General features: G+C 37.9%; 1 protein-coding gene across 1 annotated transcript in view; it reads left to right on the plus strand.

The window, feature by feature from the left end:
• Positions 1-10,016: 10,016 nt before the first annotated feature.
• The window catches only part of LOC108589826 (phosphatidylinositol-binding clathrin assembly protein-like), a 42,783-nt gene continuing 34,969 nt past the window's right edge, over positions 10,017-17,830 (plus strand). Inside the window, exons 1-6 of the mRNA XM_054251007.2 lie at positions 10,017-10,560; positions 12,959-13,101; positions 15,410-15,485; positions 16,598-16,700; positions 16,860-16,953; positions 17,071-17,182. Of these exons, the coding sequence (XP_054106982.2) occupies positions 10,296-10,560; positions 12,959-13,101; positions 15,410-15,485; positions 16,598-16,700; positions 16,860-16,953; positions 17,071-17,182 (793 nt within the window). The 5' untranslated portion in view covers positions 10,017-10,295. The remainder of the gene's footprint in view (positions 10,561-12,958; positions 13,102-15,409; positions 15,486-16,597; positions 16,701-16,859; positions 16,954-17,070; positions 17,183-17,830) is intronic.

A 17,830-nucleotide genomic window follows, 5' to 3' on the forward strand; every position in this document is an offset into this window, starting at 1 on the left:
ATGACAGAATCTTGGAAGCAACAAGAGAAATGACTTACCACATACAAGTCAACATCAATAATATTGAAAGCCAAGCTGTTGTCAGAAATCATACAGGCTGGAAGGCAGTGGGATGACATATTCGAGGTGCTGAGAGAAAAAGTGTCGATGAAGAATTATATGTCCAACAAAATTATCCTACAAAAATGAAGTTAAATAGTGACATTCCCATACCAGTGGATCTGTTGGATCGAATTAAAAAAAAAAAATGACATTTCCAGAAAGAAAAATAAGAGACTTTGCCACTGCAGACCTATCTTAGAAGAAGGACTGAGTTCTTCAGGCTGAAATGAAAGGGCAGTAGACTGTAACTCAGATTCACATACATAAATATCATTGGTAAAGGTAACTACATAGATAAATATAAAAAATGGTATGTTGTATTTTTGTGAGACCTTTTTCTTCTACTTAATTTAGAAGACAGCTGCATAACACAATAATTCTAGGACGTGTTGATGGGCATATAATGTAAAAAATATAATATGTATGACAATAATAGCCCAAAAGAGGGGAGAAGGGAATACAGCCATGTTGAAGCAAACTTTTTAAATATGGTTGAAATTAAATTGGTATTCATTAAAACTAGATGATTTTAAGTCAATATGTTAATTGTAATCAGTAGGGCAACCACTAGGGAAATAATTCAAAAATATAGTAAAGAGACAAGAGAATTAAGATGGTATACTAGAAAATATATAACACAAAAGAAGGCAGTAATGGAGAAACCGAAGATCAAAAAACACAGGCATATAGAAAACAAAGAGAAAGATGGCAGACACAAATCATAGTTTATCAGTGATTACATTAGATATAATGAATCCACTCGAATGCGATTATTAGAATACATAAAACACAAGATCCTATTATATACTGTTCACAGGATACAAACTTTAAATTCAAAGATACAAATAAAATGATGGGAAAAGATATATCATGCAAACAGCAACCATAAGAGCTGGAACAGCTAAACTAATAGAGGACAAAATAGATTTTTTAAAATGTTAGCAATAAATAGGAGCATTTTATAAAGTTACAATGGTCAATCTACCCGGAAGATGATATTATAAACAACAGAGCCCAAGACATATGAAGCAAAACCTGACGGTATCAAAGCAGAAATAGAAAATTCAACAATGAGTGTTGGAGATGTCAATACCCAAGTTTCAATAGTGGATAGAACAACTAGGTGGATGATAAACAAGGACATAGAAGAATTGCATAACATTCTCAACAAAGAAGACCTAACAGACAACTTATAAGACACTTAGTCCAACAACAGCAGCAGAATATACATACTCCTCAACTAAACATGAAGCATTATCTAAGTTAGGTCATATGTTAGGCCATAAAACAAGTCTCAATAAATTTAAAGAGCTGAAATTATACAATTTATGTTCTCTCACCATAATGGAATAAAATTAGAAATCAATAGCAAAAGGAAATTTGGGATATTCACAAAGTCATGGAAATTAAACAATAAATTCCTAAATACCCATTGGGTCAAAGAAGGAAAATAGAAAATACTTTCAGAGACAAAGTCTGGTCGCTCACAGAGCAGATCCCTCAGTGGTGGAAACACACGGGTCGCCAGTGCGACTCTCGTGGTCGGCGCAGCGGTTCCGCCGGCACCTCGGCGCGGCAGCGCTCGGCGCAGAGTAAACAGGACTGGTTCCCCTTCTGACCGAGGTTTGCAGCCCCGGGAAGGCAGAGTCGCCTACTACGGACACAAGAAGGAAGCCAGACAGGAGAATCCTGGGCAGAAAAGCACCATCAGTTTTAACGCCGCTGCTCTGGCCCTGGGAACTAACAACCTGGACGTCCACTCAAGAGACCTAATCTGAAAGTTGGTAATTTCAAAGACGACAGGAGGATAAATTTACAATGACGGGAAGAAACCAGCGTAAAACAGCTGAGAAGACTCAAAGTCAGAACGCCTCTCCCTCTAAAGATGATCACAGTTCCACATCAACAATGGAACAAGGCTTGATGGAGAACGAGCGCCTCCTGATGACAGAATCACTCTTCAAGGAATGGATAATAACAAACTTCGGTGAGTTAAAAGAACATGTTGTAACCCAACGTAAAGAAACTAGGAACTTGGAAAAAAGGTTTGATGAAATCCTATTGAGAATAGACAACTTAGAGCGGAGTATGAGTGAATTAATGGAACTGAAGAATACAATACAAGAACTCCGAGAAGTATGCACAGGTTTAAACACTCGAATTGTTCAAGCAGAAGAAGGGATATCAGAGGTCAAAGTCCAACTTAATTAAATAAAACGTGAAGAAAAGATTAGAGAAAAAAGGATAAAAAGGAATGAGCAACGTCTCCAAGAAATGTGGGACTATGTGAAAAGACCAAATTTACGTTTGATAGGTGTACCTGAATGCGACGGAGAGAATGAATCCAAGCTGGAAAATACCCTTCAGGATATTATTCAGGAAAATTTTCCTAAACTAGCAAAGCAGGTCAACATTCAACCCCAGGTAATACAGAGAACACCACAAAGATATTCCTCAAGAAGAGCAACCCCAAGGCACATAATCGTTAGATTCACCAGGGTTGAAACGAAGGAGAAAATACTAAGGGCAGCCAGAGAGAAAGGTCATGTTACCCACAAAGGCAAGCCTATCAGACTTACAGCAGATCTCTCGGCAGAAACTCTACAAGCCAGAAGAGAGTGGGGGCCAATATTCAACATCCTCAAAGAACAGAACCTTCAGCCCAGAATTTCATATCCAGCCAAACTAAGCTTCACAACTGAAGGAAAAATAAAATCTTTTATGAACAAGCAAGAACTCAGAGATTTTATTACCACCAGGCCTGCTTTACAAGAGCTTCTGAAAGAAGCATTACACACAGAAAGAAACAACCAGTATTAGCCTTTCTAAAAATACACCAAAAAGTAAAGAGCACCAACATAAAGAAGAATTTACACCAATGAATGGATAAAACAGCCAGTCAACATCAAATGGCAGTAACCCTAAATTTAAATTGACTAAATTCCCAATCAAAAGAGACAGCCAAAACCCAACGGCATGTTACATCCAGACCTGTTTCACATGCAAGGATACACAAAGACTCAAAACAAAGGGATGGAGAAAGATTTACCAACCAAATGGAGAGCAAAAATAAATAATAAATAAATAAAAAGCAGGAGTTGCAATTCTTGTATCGGATAAAATAGATTTTAAAGCAACAAAGATATAGTGGTAAAAGGATCAATGCAACAACAAGAGATAACGATCCTAACACCCAGATAGGAGACTTAGATTCAATGAGACAGAAAATTAATAAGGATATCAAGGACTCGAACTCAGATCCGGAACAAGTAAACTTAATAAATATTTATAGAGATCTCCACTTCAAATACACAAAATATACATTCTTGTCAATACCACATCACACCTACCCATTAGTTTAAATGAAACATTGATTGGCCATTATTAATACCCAATTTTTTTCAAAATAAAGCAATATTTCCATTTACTCTCCCTCTTTCTCTTCTTCTTTCTTCCTCTCCTTTACTTATTATTTTTTTCTTTCCTTCTCTCAAAAAAAAAAAGAAATCAACTTGTAAACCTCTAGATCCAGGTCGGCAATGTCTCTTTCATTGCTTGATTTCCTTTCTTCCCTTCCCTCCCTCCCTCCCTCCCCGCTTCCTCCCTTCCTTCCTTCCTCCCTACCGTCCTTCTTCCCTTCCTTCCTGCCTTCCTCCCCCCCCAAAAAAAAAAGAAAATACTTTCAGATGAATGAAAATAAAAACCAAAACTTATGAGGTGCTCAGGAAAAAATTTATAGCTATAAATGCCTACAGTAAAAAAGAAAGGATTTCAATATAATAACCCAACTTCTCACCTTAAAGAACTGAAAAAAAAAAAAAAAAAACCAAAGCTAGCAGAGGGAAGGATATAATAAAGGTTAGGGTGGTGAATGACAGGGAACAGGAAAACAATAGAGAAAAATCAATGAAACCAAAACTTGGTTTGCTAAAAAGATCAACAAAACTGACAGTCTTACAGCTAGACTGACTATGAAAAGAAAAGATTCAAATTTCTAAAATTGGGAATGTAATAGGAGACAATATTACAAACCTTATAAAAAGAGAAAGGAAATTATATCCAGAGGGGCAAAGTAAGATGGCAGAATAGAAGACTACGTTTCATCCTCCCTCCCCACACAGAAACACCAAATTTTAACAATTTTATCTGTACACAGAAAAGCTCCATCACAAGAACCAAAGATCAGGTAAGCAATCACAGTACCTGGTTTTAACTTCATATTTCTGAGTCATTGAAGAGGGTAGGAGAGACAAACTTGACTCACTGACGCCATCCCTCCCCCATCCCTGCCTTTGCAGGGAATGAGCATTTGGACCAGACCTAACCAGAGGGGAATTGCCCTTCCCAGTGGTCAGACCTTAAGTTTTGGAAAGCCTCACCACCATGGGCCAAAGTGCTCTGGGTTCTTAGGTAAATTTGGAAGGAAATCTAGGACACAAGACTGCAATTCTTAGGTGAGTCCTAGTGCTGAACTGTGGACTCACAGAACTAGGGTGGCATGTGACCTACTGAGACACATACCTAAGGGAGTGCTTGTGGTACCCCTCAACCCCAAGCAATGCAGCTAGCATCCAGGAAATGTTTAAAGAGAGGAAAGTGAAGAGTAAAGAGGACTTTGTCTTACATCTTGGATACCAGCTCAGCCACAGTAGGATAGGGCACTGGGCAGTCATGAGGCCTCCATTCCAGGTCCTAGCTCATGGGCGACATTTCTAGACACACCCTTGGCCAAACAGGAACCCACTGCCTTGAAGGGAAGGATCCAGTTTTGGCAGGATTCTTCACTTGCTGATTAAAGAACCCTTGGGCCTTAAATAACTAGCAGCAATACCTAGGTAGTATAATGTGGGCCTTGGGCTCTGAGATGTGCTGTCGGACTCAGCGCATTCCCAGCTTTGGTGGCTACAATGAGAGACTACTGTTTGAGAAAAGGAGAGGAAAATGTAAAAGGAACTTTGTCTTGCTCCTTAGATACCAGCTCAGCTATAGTGCGGTAGAACAACTAGGAGACGCTTGGGGTCCCCAAGTCCAGGCCCAGGCTCTTGGACATCATTTCTGGACCTGTTCCGTGTCAAAGGGGAGCCCACTGCCCTGAAGGGTTAGTCTCAGACCTGGTAGCATTCACCACAAGCTGAGTGAAGAGCCCTGGGGTTTTAAGTGAATGTCAGGAGTGTCCTGGAAGAGCTCCACCGTGGGACAGTGTTGATGGTGGCCATAGGGAGAGGCACCTCTGCCTGTGGAAAGGGGAAGGAAAGTGGAAAGTACTTTGTCTTATGGTTTGAGTGCCAGCTGAACCACAGTAGAACAGAGCATCAGGTAAATTTCTAAGGTTTTTGATTCCAATCCCTGGGTTCCAGACAGCTTTGCCACCTGCTAATCATAGAGCCCTAGGGCCTTGAGTAAACATAGATGGCAGCCAGACAGTTGTTACAGTGGACCTTGGGTGAGACCCAGTGCAGTCCCTGTGGTGATGGCCCCAGGGGAGCTTGCATCACCATATTCCAGTTCCAGGCAGCTCAGGAGAGAGAGAGAGAGAGAGAGAGAGAGAGACAGAGACAGAGAGAGAGAGAGAGAGAGAGCGTGCGTGAGAGGGAGGGAGGCAGAGAGGGAGGGAGAGACTCCAATTGTTTGGGAGAAAGTAAGGGAAAAGAACAAGAGAACAAGGAAAAAGAACAACATGATCCAGAGAATTCTTCTGGATTCTATCTAAAACCACTGAGGCAATACCTCTAAGTCTACAAAAAACCGTAGCATTATTGGGCTTAAGGCCCACGTCCCTTTGAATACTTGGAAAGCGCAGACTGTGAAGATTACAATAAATACCCAAGTATTCAGTGCTCAGATACCAAAGAATATATCTGCAAGCATCAAGACCATCCAGGAGAACATGACCTCACCAGAGAAACTAAATAAGATACCAGGGACCAATCCTGGAGAACAGAGATATGTGACCTTTCAGACAGAGAATTCAAAATAGTTATCACGAGGAAACGCAAAGAAATTCAAAATAATGCAGAGAAGGGATTCAGAATTCTATCAGATAACTTTAACAAAGAGATTGAAATAATTAGAATCAAGCAGAAATTCTGCAGTTGAAAAATGCAATTGACATACTGAAGAATGCATCAGAGTCTCAATATCAGAATTGATGAAGCAGAAGAAAGAATTAGTGAGCTTGAAGATAGGCTATTTGAAAATACACAGAAGAAACAAAAGAGAAAAGAATAAGAAAGAATGAAGCATACCTGAAAGATCTAGCAAATAGACTCAAAAGGGCAAATCTAAGAGTTATTGTCCTTAAAGAGGAGGTAGAGAAAGAACAACATTCAAGTATAAGAAGGTTGTTGAACACCAACCAGATTTAACCCAAAGAAGACTACGTCAATGCATTTAATAATCCAACTCCCAAAGGTCAAGGATAAAGATTCTAAAAGCAGCAAGAGACAGGAAACAAATAGCATAAAATGGAGAGCCAATATGTATGGCAGTAGACTTTTCAGTGGAAACCTTACAGGCCAGGAGAGAGTGGCATGACAAGAATGAAGGAGAAATAAAGACCTCAGACAAACGAAAACTGAGGGATTTCTTCAACACCAGACCTGTCCTAAAAGAAATACTAAAGTGAGTTCTTCAACCTGAAAGAAAAGGATATTAATGAGCAAGAACAAATCATCCGAATGTACAAAACTTGCTGGTAATAGTAAGTACACAGAAAAACACAGAATAGTATAACACTGTAATTGTGGTGTGTAAACTATTCTTAAGTAGAAAGACTAAATGATCAAAACAATCAAAAATAATAACTACAACTTTTCAAGACAAAGAGGAACAACAAAAAGTTAAAAACTGGGGGACAAAAAGTGTACAGTTATTAGTTTTCATTTTGTGTGTTTGTTCATTTATGCACTCAGTGTTGTCATCAGTTTAACATAATGGGTTATAAGATAGTATTTGCAAGCCTCATGGTAACCTCAAATCAAAAACCCTACAACATATACACAAAAAATAAAAAGTAAGAAATTAAATCATACCACCAAAGAAGATTGCCCTCACTGAAAGGAAGACAGGAAGAAAGGAAAGGAGGAAGAGAACATAAAACAACCAGGAAACAAAGCAAAATGGCAGGAGTAAGTCTCTACTTCTCAATAATAACATTGAATGTAAATGGCTGAAACTCTTCAATCAAAAGACATAGAATGGCTGAGTAGATGAAAAAACAAGTTTACCTGTGTGTGTTGCCTACAAGAAGCACACTTCACCTAAAAAGATACACACAGACTAAAAGGGATGGAAAAAGATATTTCATGCAAATGGAAAACCGAAAAGAGCAAGAGGAGCTATACTGACATCAGACAAAACAGATTAGAAGATAATAACTGTAAGAAGAGACAACGAAGGTGATTATATAATGATAAATCAATTGAGTCAACTGAAAATATCTATGCACCTAGAACAACAGCACCCAGATATATAAAGCAAATATTATTAGAACTAAAGAGGGATAAGCCTCAATAAAATAATAGCTGGAGACTTCAACACCTCACTTTTGGCACTGGACAGATTTCCCAGATAGAAAATCAACAGGAAATGTGAAACTAAATCTGCACTATTGAACAAATTGTCCTAAATGACATTTACAGAATATTCTATGCAATGGCTGCAGAATGCACATTCTTGTCCTCAGCACATGGATCATTCTCAAGGACAGAGCATATGTTAGGTCACAAAACAAGTCTTAATACATTTTAAAAAATTGACATAATATCAATTATTGATATACAGAATACATGGAATAAAACTAGAAATTAATAACAAGAGAAATGTTGGAAACTATACAAACACATGGAAACTAAACAATATGTTCCAGAATGACCAGTGGTTCAATGAAGAAATTAAGAATAAAATGTTTAACATTCTTGAAACAAATGATAATGGAAACACAGCATACACAAAGCTGTGGGATACAGTGAAAGTAATATTAAGAAATTTATAGCTACGTGTTTACATCAAAAAAGTAGAAAAGCTTCAAATAAATAACCTAACAATGCTCCTTAAAGAACTAGAAAGGTAAGAGCAAACTGAACCCAAAATTTGTAGAAGAAAGAAAAAACATGAAGATCAGAGCAGAAATAAAATAAAATAATAAAACAAAAACAAATTATCAATTAAACAAAAGTTTTTTTAAAAAGATAAAATTAAAAAACCTTTAGCCAGACTAATGAAAAAAAAAAGGAGAAAACCCAAATAAATTAAATTAGACATGAAAAAACGAGGCTTTTCAACTGACAGTGCAGAAATTCAAAGACTCATTAGTGGCAATTATGATCAACTATATGCCAATAATTGGAAAATCTAGAAGAAATGGATAAATTTCTAGACACATTCAACCTACCCAGATTGAACCATGAATAAATTTAAAACCTGAACAGACCATTAACAAGCAATAAGATAAAAGTCATAATAAAAAGTCTCCCAGCAAAGAAAAGTCTGGGACCTGATGTCTTTAATGTTAAATTCTATCAAACATATAAAGAAGAACTAATAGCAGTTCTACTCAAACTATTCCAAACAACAGGAGGAGAAAATACTACCAAATTCATTCTATAAGGCCATTATCATGCTGATACCAAAACCAGACATTTAATAAACAAAACTATAGGCCAATATCTCTGATGAATATTTATTCAAAAATCTTCAATAAGATACTAACAAATTGAATTCAACAATACATTAAAAAGATAATTCATCATGACCAAGTGAGATTTATCCCAGGAATGCAAGGAGGGTTCAACAGATGCTGATCAAGTAATGGGGTACATCATGTCATTACAAGGGCAAATACCATATGATCATTTCAATTGATGCTAAAAAAGCATTTGATAAAATGCAACATCCCTTCATGATTTAAAAAAGACTCAAAAACTGAAGGTTTAGTCATCATATTTGGATGCTCTTTATTTCTTTCTCTTGTCTAATTGCTCTAGCTATGAATTTCAGTTCTATGTTGAATAACTTAAGGACTCCACCAAACAACTATTAGAACTGATAAACAAATTCAGTAACATTTCAGGATACAAAGTCAGCATACAAAAATCAGTAGCGTTTCTATATGCCAACAGTGAACAATCTGAAAAAGACAAAAAATGATAATCCCATTTACAGTAGCCACAAATAAAACTAAACACCTAGGAATTAATCCAAGAAGTGAAAGATCTCTATAATGAAAACTGTAAAACACTGGTGAAGAAAATACAAGAGGACACGAAAATTTAAGAGATTCTATGTTCATGGACTGGAAGAATTAATATTGTTAAATTGTCCATATTACTCAAAGCAATGTATAGATTCAATACAAGCCTTATCAAAATAGCAATGACCTTCTGCACAGCAAAGGAAACAATGAAGAGACAACCCACAGAATGGGAGAAAATATTTGCAAAGAAAAATTTTAACAATCCCATCTGACAAGGGATTAATAACTAAAATATATAAGGAGTTCAGACAACTCTATAGGAAAATGTCTAATAATCTGATTTTAAAACGGCCAAAAGATTTGAATAGACATGTCTCAAAAGAAGATATACGGGCCAGGTGCGGTGGCTCAAGCCTGTAATCCCAGCCCTTTGGGAGGCTGAGGCGGGTGGATCACGAGGTCGAGAGATCAAGACCTTCTGGGTCAACATGGTGAAACCCCGTCTCTACTAAAAATACAAAAAATTAGCTGGACATGGTGGCGCGTGCCTGTAATCCCAGCTATTCAGGAGGCTGAGGCAGGAGAATTGCCTGAACCCAGGAGGTGGAGGTTGCGGTGAGCCGAGATTGCGCCATTGCACTCCACCCTGGGTAACAAGAGCGAAACTCCGTCTGAAAAAAAAAAAAAGAATTTCCAAAGTATTGTCATAGGATCACTTAATTCCTAAGACCTGAAAATTTCGATACCTGTCAATATGGAGGCCCCAACGTGTCCCCGTTCAGCATAATAATCGTTAGTGGTTGTTGTTTATTTTGTTACTGTGCCATGTACTATGCAGAGTGCCCTAGCTCCTCTAGATATGGCCCCCTGCCCCCAAAACCTGGACTTGCCCTCAGAAACCTTGGGCCAGGCGGCTGTCTTTCCCGGCATTCTTGCAGAGCCTGAGTGCCTCGTGAGTTCAAATCCCACCTCATAATGCTGAGTGTTTGCATCAGGCTGCATGAGGTCTGGTCGCCTGGTGAGGGCAACCTGCACGGTCAGGCCTTTGTTCCACCACGTGGGACTCCTCGTCCAATACCAGGGGTGCCAGTACCCTGCTCAGGGATGCCAGTCGTCTCTGGTCTGGAAGAGGAGGGACTGGACTCTGTCGCCATCACCCTTGTGGCTGGTGGTCTGTGACGCGCGCATGGGGTGGTCTGTATCCAAGGCTGCCCTCAGGGCGACCACAGATGAGCCCACGGAGCCTGAGCCGAAATACCTGGCTGGTGAGTAGAGGCCCCGTGTGGAAAGCCCACGCAGCTAGTGCGGTCTGAGTGGGGAAGAACTTTTTTTTTTTTGAGATGGAGTTTTGCTCTTGTTACCCAGGCTGGAGTGCAATGGCGCGATCTCGGCTCACCGCAACCTCCGCCTCCTGGGTTCAGGCAATTCTCCTGCCTCAGCCTCCTGAGTAGCTGGGATTACAGGCACGCGCCACCATGCCCAGCTAATTTTTTGTATTTTAAGTAGAGACGGGGTTTCACCATGTTGACCAGGATGGTCTTGATCTCTTGACCTCGTGATCCACCCGCCTCGGCCTCCCAAAGTGCTGGGATTACAGGCTTGAGTCACCGCGCCCGGCCCGAGTGGGGAAGAACTTCCTAATGGCGGCACCTTGTTCGCTTCCCCTCCTCTGAGTGTCCTCCCGTCAGTGCCCTCCCCTTTTCCACGCCCCCACAGGACGGGAGTTTGAGCTGTCACTTCCAGTAATCTTTGAGCATAGAAGGGAATCTCTGGTGTTTTTAAGTCCAAATTCCAAAATATTTAGAGTTTATTTAACTAAGATAGGAGACAAAGAGGGTGAAATAATAACCCATACTTCTTAGAAAGGTCTCATTTCCCAGGTTCATCCCAGGGTCCTTATAAATTAAGACATTGAGCAACTCTTCTGAAGGAAAGTCTATTGAATAGATTCTTCCATAGGTATTCCTAACCTAAGGTCCAAGAACAGGTTTTAGAGTCCATGGCACAATTTTTGTGCCCTGTGTATGTTTCTACAAGGAAAATTTGTTATTCCTAGAGTGATCTGTTGCTCAAAGGGATAGACTCCCAGTCCACCCAGTCTAGCCCCTTATTGGTTGACCTTATAGTGAGCAGTGACTTCATAAACAATGTGTGCTCTTGGCAATATACTTAAATTTTACTGCTATTGAAACCTTCAAGGCTAACTCACTCTTTTTATCACCCCTTTATTTTGGTATTTTGCTAAAACTATTCATTGACCAAATTTGTATTTGCCTTCTGAAGTTTTATCTTCTTATCGTCATGATAATGTGCATGTGTTACAGCAAGTTACTAAGTTAAACAGAGATTAATTTCATATAGATGTTTGCAAAGCATTATTCTCAGCAGGCCACATACTAGATTCTTTATATATGTGTATGTGTGTATATATATACATTTTTATATATGTGGGTGTACATACACAGTTATATATGTCTGTGTGTGTGTATATATATATATATATTTTTTGAGACAGAGTCTTGCTGTTGTCACCCAGGCTGCACTGCAATGGTACAATCTCAGCTCGCTGCAACCTCTGCTTCCTAGGTTCAAGCAATTCTCCTGCCTCAGACTCCTGAGTAGCTAGGACTATAGGTGTGTGCCACCATACCCGGCCAATTTTTGTATTACTAGTAGAGATAGTGTTTTGCCATGTTGGCCAGGCTGGTCTCAAACTCCTGACCTCATGATCCACCCTCCTCAGCCTCCCATACTGCTAGGATTATAGGCATGAGCCACCGCGAATGGCCACTTCTCTGTATATATTGTACAGCCCTGGATATTTATTTAATATATGCCAGAATTGGCTTCTCAAGGCCTAAAGAAATGCTGATTAATGAGTAAGTGTCATGGATGAAGTTGTTTTGTAATGATAGTTTGTAGACAGTTTTGAAAGAAAAGAGGATTTTGAACTGGTAAAAAGTAGGGAATCATTGGATGTTCTTGAATGTGAAAATCAAGTTATGAAACTGAACTTTTGAGCGTTGTATGAAATGAGTTCATGAATGGTTATAGCCATGAGACCAAAAATTTAAAAGCTGTCACAATAAATGAGGTACAAAGCTATGAGGAAGTGGACTCAAGAAAAAGAAGCAATAAATAAAAGGATACAGGATGGAGATAAAAAGGGTCAGAGGTGGGGTGACAGTACAAAGAAAGTTCTGAACTGAACCTTCATGGAATGACAGTCTTCTTGAGAGAAACAGTGACAGTGGTCAATAGCTTGGTCTCTGGGGTCAAACAAATCTAATTTCAAATTCCAGCCCTGCCATTTAACTTCCTGTATGATCTTGGGTATGTTACCTTCTTGAGTACTGTTCATCCATTTAATAAGTATTAACCAAAATCTGTTATGTGCCGTCTGCTTTGCTGGGCCTTGAAGACCAAAATGGATTAATTCCCTGCCTTCATCAAGTATGCAAGATAACTAAATGCATTAAATATCATGTAACATATAACACTGCAAATTGTAATACATATAATGAAGAAAATGTTTTTTGAGGATTCCCTATGTCATTTATCTGACATTTGATTGCATCTGTACTTAAGTTAAAATTACCAAATTTGGTTTTGAAAATTATTTCTCAGTCTGTATTCTAATGCTTGTCACTGTCTCTAATTTAGATCTAATACGGTACATCAACGAAACTAACATGAACGTTGAACATCTGGCTAATGTTCTTTCTGAAAAAACTAGGAGCAGTAACTGGGTGGTGGTGTTCAAAGCCCTGGTTACTGTACATCACCTCATGGTGCATGGAAATGAGGTGAGCATGATGTATATTCCAGTGGTAGTCGTTTACTTCCTTTGTACAAATTGCAAAATGTTCTTGGTTTGTCAAGGGCTTACTACCTTTACTTTCATTAGTGGCAAGTGAGCAAAGTGAATACCAGTATGTATTTAAAATATTTTTATCTGTTTTTATTAATGAATATATCTTTGCAATCAGTATTCTTTGAGGTGTATCATTTTAGCCACTAACAAAGAAGTCACTGGATGGCAATGTCAATAATAGAGTGGCTATTTCTCTCAATTCTTTAGAGGATTTAGACCCCAAAAAGCCCCTCAGAAATGTGTTACCTCATAACTACTTTACTTTGCCAAGGGAGACTGTACACCTAAGCATATTACCTCATCACCTATCCATCTCTCTATATTTTACAGAAGAACTAGAATGCTCTATAACATTAAATACTTATTATTTTCTTTTTTGAGATGCAGTTTTGCTCTTGTTACCCAGGCTGGAGTGCAAGGACGCGATCTCGGCTCACCGCAACCTCCGCCTCCTGGGTTCAGGCGATTCTCCTGCCTCAGCCTCCTGAGTAGCTGGGATTACAGGCACGCGCCACCGTGCCTAGCTAATTTTTTGTATTTTTAGTAGAGACGGGTTTTCACCATGTTGACTAGGTTGGTCTCGATCTCTTGACCTCGTGATCCACCCGCCTCGGCCTCCTGAAGTTCTGGGATTATAGGAGTGAGCCACCGCGCCTGGCCTATTATTTTCTATTTCCAATTCATGAGTATTTTGTTTCAGTAAGTTTTGAATTAAAAAATTAGGCTTTAGAAATTGGCTGGATTTTCAAACTCATTATAAAGCAACAGTAATTATACAGTATAGTATTGTAAAAAAGAGAACATATATATAAATGGAACACAATAGAGAGCTCTGTTATAAAACTATACTTACTTAGTGGCAGTAAAAAATGTGGAGAAAAGCATGGGGGAAAGAATTTAAAATAAAGCCCATTGGCACAAATGGCATCCCTATGGAAAAAATAGAATGAGATTTTAATCTTACTGCATATACAAAAATAAATTCCACGTAGATGAAATATCTAAATGTAAAAATTAAACTGAAGAAAAGGTAGGAGAATATGCTCATGACACATGGGTAGGGAAGACACCATAGTTGAAGATATTTGCAATATATATATTATGGCCCAAAGGCCATAATGTTCAGAATACATAATTAGGAAGAAAAAGGCACTACAATAGACTAATGAGTAAAAGAAATGAACAGAGAGTTTAGAGAAAAGGGAACCAGAATGTGCAGTAACCATCTGAGAACATGCTCATATTAGAAAAATTAAAATTTCTGACAGTATGAATAGTTGGAAGGACATTGAGGAAATGGGAATTCACATACTCTGTGGATACACATAACTGCTGCAGTTTATCACTGTGGAGAGGAGAACATTGAGACACATTTAGAAAGCTGAAAATGCCCATCCCAGTGACCCAGCAAATCCACCTGTCACACCATATTTATAATAATGAAAAACTAGAAATCACCTAAATTTCCATTCGTAGAGAACAGATAAAATTTAGTGTAGTTATACAATAAAAATGCTGTATTACATTAAATGGGATGTATACCAAGAAGACTGTATCTCAAAAACAGTGCTAACAGAGGAGGCAAACTGTAGAATGACACTTAGAGTACAAAACTACTTGCGTAAAAAATTTTTTAATGCACCCAGTACTTGTCCATGGAACAAATACATGTGAAACATAAGGAAAATAGACTGTAAAGATAGCACATTAAAATTATGATACCAGTTACTTCTAGGTAGAAACAGGAAATGGATCTTGAGGATGGGGCTTTATCAGTAATAAAATATTTTCTCTTATTCTAGAAATAGACTTGAAGCAGGTATGTCAAAAAGTTAGCAGTTGTCATTTCTAGGTAGTGGGGTCCACAGATGTATCATATTATTATTTGTATGTTTCTGTAATTTAAAATTACCCCAAATCATGGGTAATTTTGGGTATTACCCATGATGGGGCATGGCTAGATAGAAAGTCTTGGAGGGAAAGAGTGTGTATCCACATGATATTTAATGTTTAACTTCTTGTTTATTTGGGGGTATATAAACAAAGGAGAGTTGGCAGCACTGCAAATCCTTATGTTGGCCAGCAGAGAATATGATTGTGTGCAACTTAATCAATGCTGCTGAAAGAGATAGAAGATGTGTGGCAGAATTAAGTATACATTCATATTGACAATCGTTTTGAATAATGAACTTTTTTGTGTATAGACACTAATTTTAGAATTTGGCGCATTTGTTTGACAGCGTTTCATTAAACATCTTTCATCTCGGAGCACTTTGTTCACTTTACATAATTTCCTGGATAAAAGTGTCATAGAAGGTAAGATGATTCTTTGATGGAAATATTTCCATATGGCAAGGAGGGAAACGTTTTGAGAAAAGCATGCCTAGGTAAAAAAAAAAAAAGGTTCTAAATTATGAAGAATGTGACTGGCTATACACTTTAAGAAGGTAGACAATCTCCAAATACATTGATACAACATATATTTGAGAGCTCACTAAGAATAACAGAATATGCCATATGCTAAAGACAGAAAAGGTCTTTACTCAGGGAAGCCTTGTTCAGCCTATCAAAAATTGCAGCACCTTTATACCAATTTTCTGCCTGGGTTTATTTTTTCCACTTCTTGCTGGTGCCTCTTTTCTTTTGCATAATTGTCTGCCATTTCCCATTGAAATGTAAGCTGTATGAGGGTAAGAATATTTGTCTGTTTTGTTCACTGCTGAACTTCCAGCACCTAGGACATAGCCTGGCTTATAGTATGCACTCAGTGATTGTTTAATGACTGAATAAATGGAAGGGGAATCCACATACATTTGGAGGTTGAGTAGAGAGTAGTTGAGTTTCCTGGGGAGGGATAGCCTGGGGAGAAATGCCAGATGTGGGTGAAGGGGAGGAAGGCAGCAAAACACACTGCCACGTGTGTACCTATGCAACTATCTTGCATGTTCTGCACATGTACCCCAAAACTCAGAATGCAATAAAAAATAATAAAAATAAATAAAAAGAGAGTAGTTGAGTTCCTACCATGGCCTTCTTTCTCCTTTTTCTTTATGAAGTAGGTGGCAGGTCATTTGCTGACGGTGGCAGTGGGATGACGAGAGTGAGGAGAATGCTAACAATTTATAATAATTTGCATAAAAATGTCAAAGGAGCTGATACAGTTCAGCTATTTCATCTGTTCAGGAATGTCACCATCAAGACCCCATTAAGGGACGATATCAAGGCTCTAAGGAAATAAAAATTAACCTTTAACAGAAAGCTTGAAGAATGTTGGAATAGGTGATTAATAAAGGCCATTCTAGCTTTTGTGTTTCAAAGATATTGTTGAGGTATACAGGTGAATGTGCAATAAGTCTTTGCATTTATTGACAGATTGTAAAAAGCCACTATTGGTTGAACTGGAAATAATCAAAATATCTCATTTTTAGGCTATACTATGTCAGCCTTCATCAGACGATACAGCAAGTACTTGAATGAAAAGTCACTCGCATATAGAATGATCTTATCTGACATCACAAAAACCAAGAGAGGGTCAGTAAATATCATTAGTTTCTGAGCAAGAAGTACTGAAATTTACATGTGGTCTGCTTTGTAGTTTGTCAAAAACAGTCCTATTTTGAGATGCTGATTTCATAGTGCTTCTCAAACTCTTAATTATTGAGGTTCATGAATTTCTTTTATCTTTTACAGGATAGATGGTGTGATAAGAACTATGAATACCGAGGAGCTTCTAAACACACTTACAGTTATTCAAACCCAGTTTAATGCTCTTCTTAGTTTTAATGTAAGAGCTTTATAAATTTTGTTTAAAAATATAGTAAATGGCATCCTGTAACTATAGGTGGGAGAAAGAATTTTCTAACTGTGGTGTTAATTGGTTACTCTTTTGTTTAATTTTCAGGCAAATCCTGATGAACTAACTAATGGTATAATACATGCTGCTTTTATGCTCCTCTTTAAAGATTCTCTTCGTCTGTTTGCAGCTTACAATGACGGGATCCTTAATCTGCTAGGTAGGATAAAGAATAAACTTTTTAAAAGATTATTTTTGAAGGATAAAATGGTCAAATAATTTATTTGTAAGAATCTTTTATCTCTACATTTAAACTCACATTTGCTTTAGATTCAAAATAGAAAATCTTTGCAGGGTCATATATATTTTTAAATACAGATATTATATCGCTTTATCGGTTAAACATTATTTGGCTAATTAGCCACAAAACTTTTCCATTTTTATGCAAGTGATAACTAATATTTCTGGGAATTTCATGTTTATTCATTATATGCTAATAAGGCCCATTCCCACTAAAGTCAAACAACAAAGAAGGTAAAGCCTATGTAACATAAGTAATTGTTATGATGATATACAGACATATATTTTTAGACTTTTCAGGAAATTGCTGTCATCATTTAGCCCTAATAAATGATTCATTTAGCTGCAATTATTCTCTAAATTTCGTTAATGGGAATCTGATAGCTTTTCTTATACTGAAGAAATACATAGCATTATACATTTGTAGGGTTATAAGAGAGTAGGAAGCACAGCCCCTTCCCTCAAAGGGTTGCAGAGCTTGATATTAATAAAAAAGACTATAGACTAGAAGTCGTTGAAATTAAAATCTAAACTATCTGTGTATGCTATTAAATTCCATATACCCAGC

The sequence above is a fragment of the Callithrix jacchus genome, chromosome X, assembly GCF_049354715.1.
Source record: "Callithrix jacchus isolate 240 chromosome X, calJac240_pri, whole genome shotgun sequence".
Taxonomy (NCBI): domain Eukaryota; kingdom Metazoa; phylum Chordata; class Mammalia; order Primates; family Cebidae; genus Callithrix; species Callithrix jacchus.